Source organism: Lagenorhynchus albirostris, chromosome 11 (genome assembly GCF_949774975.1).
Source record: "Lagenorhynchus albirostris chromosome 11, mLagAlb1.1, whole genome shotgun sequence".
Taxonomy (NCBI): Eukaryota; Metazoa; Chordata; class Mammalia; order Artiodactyla; family Delphinidae; genus Lagenorhynchus; species Lagenorhynchus albirostris.
The window spans coordinates 99,523,276-99,529,791 of NC_083105.1; the positions used below are offsets into that span (position 1 = coordinate 99,523,276).

The following is a 6,516-nucleotide window of genomic DNA, read 5'->3' on the forward strand; positions in this document are numbered from 1 at the left end:
CTTTAGAGAAAATGTTTGCTAACTGCTGGACTAGGGTTTACAAGAATGGCCTGTGAATGGAGGATGCCCTTGGTCCACTCTGGGATGAAGTTGCTGCTTTATTATACTGCCTCTCTATGCTAAAAATGACCTTAGGAGTTTACATTTATCAACTCCAATAATCAGTAACAGGGGCTCTTACCAGAAAGATAATCTGGCCCAGGTCACCCATTGGGCGAAGGTGCATGGTATCATATGGCTCACACCGGTAGGGGACGATCACTTGTGACCCCATGCGACCTAAAAAAGAATGGATTGGAACAAGGGTCAACGTTAACATAATATGGTTACATTACACAACAGTGATTTTGTGACATTTAAATTCTAGTATGATAGGTGAATTGATTCTATTTTTAGTAAGAAACATATTTTGCCATGCTAGAGATGTCATAACTTTTCAGAGCCCCCTTTCCTGTATTAACGTCCGATATAGGAAGTCTGGGCCTGTTCATAACATACAGCAGACCAAAATTACATAAATCCAAGATACGAGTAATTCAAAACACGGTTACAATGAAAAGAAACAGTTCTCATTAGGCAACTGTAATAAATGGCTTTGGAGTACGTTGAACGCAAGGAACTTTACCAAGGTGGTTGACAACATAGCGGCCCAGGAATCCCGTTGCTCCAAACACAGTGGCCACAATCCCACTGACTGAGGAACGCCCACCTTTCCCATGAGGTGTGAGTGCAGGATGAAGCTGGCGCTGGGGTGGGCCACGAAACACAGATGTGGCTATTGTAGTAACAGAAGAACCTTAAAGAGAATCCCAGAATATACATAAAATTGACCATGAACTCAAACAGCTTCTTTTCCTAGAAACACGACATTATTTTGCTATCAGTATTTTCATTTACTTAGGTTACAGTTTAAATTTAACTTTTATAATTTAAGTAACAACAGCAATAATAAACACAAATTATGGCAACAAAAAATCCATAGGACATAAGGAAATGTATAAAAGTTAGAAAGCAAACTCCCTGCCGTATAGGATATAGTGTACCTAAAAAGATAAATCACGTTAAGAAAGATAATAATAAACAGTTACAAATTAAGAGAGTATAAATCTCTACATGAAAGGAGCAGAGAGAATGCAAAGTAAACGTGCCATAAGTTAGAGAATCATGAGGAAGGACTCCTGAATAAAGTGTTTTGAGAAAGATCTGAAAGAGTAATAACAGGAAAGATAGATTTGCACGTGAAACACATAACACATCTAACAACGTAGGTGTGCTGTTCCCAGCACAGGGAACAGCAAAAGACGTACCTGGAACAGACTGTAAAACTGATGATGAATGAAAAACAGAGTTGATGATATGGGTTGGAGGTAGAGGTAAAAGATTATTATTATTATTTTTTTTTTGAGGTACGCAGGCCTCTCACTGTTGTGGCCTCTCCTGTTGCGGAGCACAGGATCTGGACACGCAGACTCAGCGGCCATGGCTCACGGGCCCAGCCACTCCACGGCATGTGGGATCTTCCTGGACTGGGGCACGAACCCATGTCCCCTGCATCGGCAGGCGGACTCTCAACCACTGCGCTACCAGGGAAGCCTAGAGATTATTTTTTTAAAAGAGTACAGTTCAGGGGCTTCCCTGGGGGTGCAGAGGTTAAGAATCTGCCTGCCAATGCAGGGGACACAGGTTCGAGCCCTGGTCTGGGAAGATCCCATATGCCGTGGAGCAACTAACTCTGCGAGCCACAACTACTGAGCCTGTGCGCCACAACTACCGAAGCCCGCAGGCCTAGAGCCCATGCTCCGCAACAAGAGAAGCCACCACAATGAGAAGCCAGCGCATGGCAACAAAGAGTAGCCCCTGCTCACTGCAACCAGAGAAAAGCCCACGCACAGCAACAAAGACCCAACACAGCCAAAAATAAATAAATTAATTAATTAGTTTTAAAAAAATAAAAATAAGAGTACACTTCAGACTTAATAAAAAACTAATGAAAATCATCAAAAGTACATAAGTAAGTAACTAAGAAAGTATCAATAAGTCTGTTCTGCTTTCTAGAGCTGACTTTCCAGTGGCACTATGCCCAGAAACCACTGATTTTCCCATCCAAAAGTATGGAATTGGAGAAAAAGCCTAGCTTACCGAATAGTTACTGCAACCATAGAGACTAGAAACAAACAATGCAGATCAGACACATAATAGTAACAAAATAATAATGTATAAATAACAGCTAAACTTACAAAGGCACCTGGCATCATTCTTAGCGCTTAATAGATATTATTTTATTTCACACTATCTTTATTGCCACTTTACAGATGAGGAAACCAAGGCTCAGAGGGGTTACATGACTAACCCAAAGAGCCTGCAAAGGAAACTGAAAAGTGGCCCAGTGAGGTGAGAGGAAAGAAACAAAAGAAAATGGTGTCCAGAAGCCAAAAGAAGAAAGTGATTGATGGAGAGAATAGTCAACTCTATCAAATGCTGCTGAAAAGTGAAGTAAGAGGAGGGCAGAGGACCCTAGGATCTAGAAAATGTTGGCTGTAAATGGCCTGAACAAGAGCAATTTGATTGGATTAGGAGAGTGCGGCAGGGAGGTCTTAAGAGGAGTATCGAAAATTCTTCTCTGGGGATACGATGTAAAGGGACAAAGAAAAATGGGACTAGAGGAACAGAAAGACAAGGAAGGGTTCTTTTAATTTGAAATATTATAACATATTTAGATGTTGATGGGAACGACCCAGTAGAGGGGAAATGTTAATGACTCAGGAGAGGGGAGGAAGAGGGAAGGGAGGATGGGATCAAAGGCCAAATGAGGGAACTGGCCTTCCATCAGACCAGGAGAAGCTCATACACTGTAAGAGGGGGGAAAGCAGAGAATTATCCCAGCTCAGCTATTAGATTTTCATGGTGGGAAAAAGATTGTTCCCATCTGATTCCTTTCCGTTCTCTGTAAAGCTAAGAATAAGACAGAAGCACGTGTTAAAAGTTTTAGGAGACTGGCAGTGTTAACTAGTCATATGGAGAAAGGGAAAGCAAATTTCCTAGAAAAAATGTGCTGAAAATCCACTTGAGATTTGCATTCATGGATTTAAAATACGGACACTCAATTCGTTTGGGGTTTTCCTTAGCTTAGCTCTCAGCCGCTCAGGGGCAGGCAGGAAATACGTGGAAAGCATATGTGGAAAGCTTGCTTTAATCAGTATTGATTTTTTTATGTCAAAGGGATAAGGGCTGGGGAGTTGAGAATGTATGAAAGGGAATGATTAGAATGATGAGTAAGGAAGTTAGGGCACAGGATAAAGGACAGAGCAAATAAAATGAGAAGAATTACTGGAGTCTAGGTATGAACATCTGCAAGGACTGTTATGAGGATTGGAGTAAATGTGTATAAAGCACACATTAAGAATTCCAGGAGTATTTTACTATTACTTTGAAATTCGTCAGAAAGTAATATTACACTAACCTCACATGGTTATTTGTTTTTTCAACAATTACCAGCCAAGCATTATTCTAGAAACTGTGACTAATTAACATAGTAAAAAAGACAAAGTCCCTGGCCTCATGAAAGTTACATTTTAGACGGCTGATACGAAAATTAATAATAAATGGGTAAGGGCTTCCCTGGTGGCTAAGTGTTTAAGAATCCGCCTGCCAATGCAGGGGACATGGGTTCGAGCCCTGGTCCAGGAAGATCCCACATGCCGCGGAGGAACTAAGCCCGCGCACCACAACTACTGAGCCTGAGCTCTACAGCCCGCGAGCCACAACTACTGAGCCCACGTGCCACAACTACTGAAGCCTGCGCGCCTAGAGCCCATGCTCCACAACAAGAGAAGCCACCACAATGAGAAGCCCGCACACCACAGCGAAGAGTAGCCTCCGCTCACCGCAACTAGAGAAAGCCTGCGCGCAGCAACAAAGACCCAACACAGCCATAAATAAATTAATTAATTAAAAATAATAATAATAATAAATGGGTAAGTACGTCACGGTGCCTTGCACACTGTAGGTTCTCAATAAATATGTTATTACCCTCTCTGGCTCCAGCCTCTCCATTTTCTTCCATTTATTAGGAACACCATTAGGAAAATAATATCCTTTATTCATTAAACCTACTTTGGTTTCCTACTGTTAGTATCTAAACCAATAGCCTCCAAACATATTTGCTTCCACACCGCGTAAGGGTTTTTTTTTAAAGTATTTATTTGTAAATTACATGCACGTTCTATGTAGTACCAAAATGTTATACACATTTTGCAACACACATGAAAGCCCTTAGAACAGTGTCTGCTATATAGTTTGAACCATGTGTTAGCTATTGTTACTACTACAGAAAACTTTTTTTCTTTAAGTTCTAATGCTGTATTTTTATACACCATTGGTTCCTCTTGCAAAATCCACTTGGAAAACCACTGGTCTAAACTCTGCTTGGCTTTCAAAGGCCTCCATTATTTGACCCCATCTAACGTATTCAACCTCCTTTCCTACTATTCCAGATCTTCAGGTAGTCATCTCACTGCCTCCATTCTCACCCCCTTGTCCTTGCTAGTGCCAGGAAAATGTCCAACCCCTCTGACCTTCCAGATCATAACAACCCTAAAAAAAATTTTTTTTAAATCAATGGAAGCGCTGCAATTCTCCACTGCCCTTTCAATCTTCCCTCCCTACTTCAGATGATCTACTTTTTCCCTTTTCTGATTTCCTGTGGTACTTAATAGTCTCGCCACATTTCACTATATATGTTTTATACAGTTCTGTAGTGTTTTGATTATGTTACACACTAGACTTGCCTCTCCCGAGTTTACTCAAAAGCTTACTTTACCAGAGAGTGTAAAGCAGAGTGGTAAAGAGCACAAGCTACCGTGTCAAGTTAAAAAAAAAATGTTAAAGGAAAAAATTTTATGAAAATGTCTAGAACTGTGGTTAGCCGACAGCAGGAACTCAGTAAATTGTCGTTATTACCATTCACAACCTACACTATGTGGCACCAATGTAACAGCAAACGTCTTTGCAAAGAAGTGAGCGCTACGAAACCATCCATTATAAGTGATGTGCACCAACCACCTGCCCAGAGGCGTGGAGGAGCTCTACCCAAGATGGAAAAAAAAGAATCCTCCAAATACTCCTGACTCTCACCTCTGGCTGAACATTAGAAGTACCTGTGGAGCTTTTTAAAATTTAAGGTACAAGGAGCCAGTCTCAAAAATTCTGATTGAATAGCTCTTCAATGAGTCTACATTTCTTTTTTTTTTTTTTTTTTTGGTAGCGCTCGGGTCTCTCACTACTGTGGCCTCTCCCGCTGCGGAGCACAGGCTCCGGACGCGCAGGTTCAGCGGCCATGGCTCACGGGCCCAGCCACTCCGCGGCATGTGGGATCTTCCCGGACCGGGGCACAAACCCGCGTCCCCTGGATCGGCAGGCGGACTCTCAACCACTGCGCCACCAGGGAAGCCCTCCATTTCTATTTTTTTATAAAGCTCTAAGAATGATTCTGACATGCACCTAATTTTGAGAGGAAATGGTATTCTGTAATAACTAAAATACACTATGGAAAAATGCAGTTTCTGGAGGTTGATGCAGGGCATGTTTGTGAAGGAGAGGAGGGTGAAATAATGATGATGAAGTGTAACTGTATTCCCAATTTCCTTGCTTTTCTAGCCTCTCTTAGTGAGTGGAAGAGCAAATGCGTGTTTTCAACTTGAGGACCACAGCAGATCCGATCAGAATAGAAGGGAAAATAAACTACACTTAGACAAATCCTAAGATATTCTTTTATTCTTCTTCCTTTTTTTCCACCAATGTCCTGATTCTTCTCTCTCCTGAGCATCCCTCGCTCCCCGAGGCCTCAACGCCTCCACATTTGTAGGAATGGTTTTGATTTAGAAAGTGCTTTTATAAATACTACTTCACTGAATCTTCTCGGAAACTCCCTGACGTTGTAGTATGATCATTTCCACTGTGATGCGCAGAATCTGAAGTTGAGGCCGATTAAGAGTTTGCGCAACGTCATAAAGTCAATTCATGAAGAACCTTTTCTCCACTACCCTTTTTTCCCCCCATCATTTTCAGATTCCTCCCCCGCCTTCCCCCCAATATTTCTTATAATCCCAAACGCTTACAACCCTATCAGTACTTTCTCGGTCTTTCACATGTCCCCCTTTTTCCTCTCCCCTTCGCGTTGCTCACGTTCTCCCAGCGAAGACCCCTTCCCAGGTGCACAATTTAATACGTGAGCCGGGGAAGGGGAGAAAAAAGAGGAACTGGACAGAGGCAGCTCCGGACCTAGAAAAACCAGGGTGCCCAGGGACTCAGCGTGACCGGTGCACCACGGAGCCACTCCCGAAACTTTAGATCCGCATCTTGGACTCCCGATCCGGGGCCGCCGTTCCCGGTGACACTTACGTGACATTGGCAGGGCCCTGACAACTCGGGGGTGAACGGCGGCTGCCATCTTCTCCCACAATGCCCCGCCGCCGGCGCTCGGCCGCCTACGGCCACTAAGCTGGGTCAAAAGGTATC

General features: G+C 42.9%; 1 protein-coding gene across 2 annotated transcripts in view; it reads right to left on the minus strand.

Moving 5' to 3' along the window:
* The window catches only part of NDUFA9 (NADH:ubiquinone oxidoreductase subunit A9), a 29,791-nt gene extending 23,275 nt beyond the window's left edge, over positions 1-6,516 (minus strand). Inside the window, exons 1-3 of one of the 2 annotated variants that reach the window (XM_060167154.1) lie at positions 6,400-6,516; positions 626-796; positions 182-279 (exon numbers count right to left, since the gene is read on the minus strand). In XM_060167154.1, coding sequence (XP_060023137.1) covers positions 182-279; positions 626-796; positions 6,400-6,448 — 318 coding nt within the window. In that variant the 5' untranslated portion in view covers positions 6,449-6,516. The remainder of the gene's footprint in view (positions 1-181; positions 280-625; positions 797-6,399) is intronic. The other variant, XM_060167155.1, reaches the window with a different exon arrangement.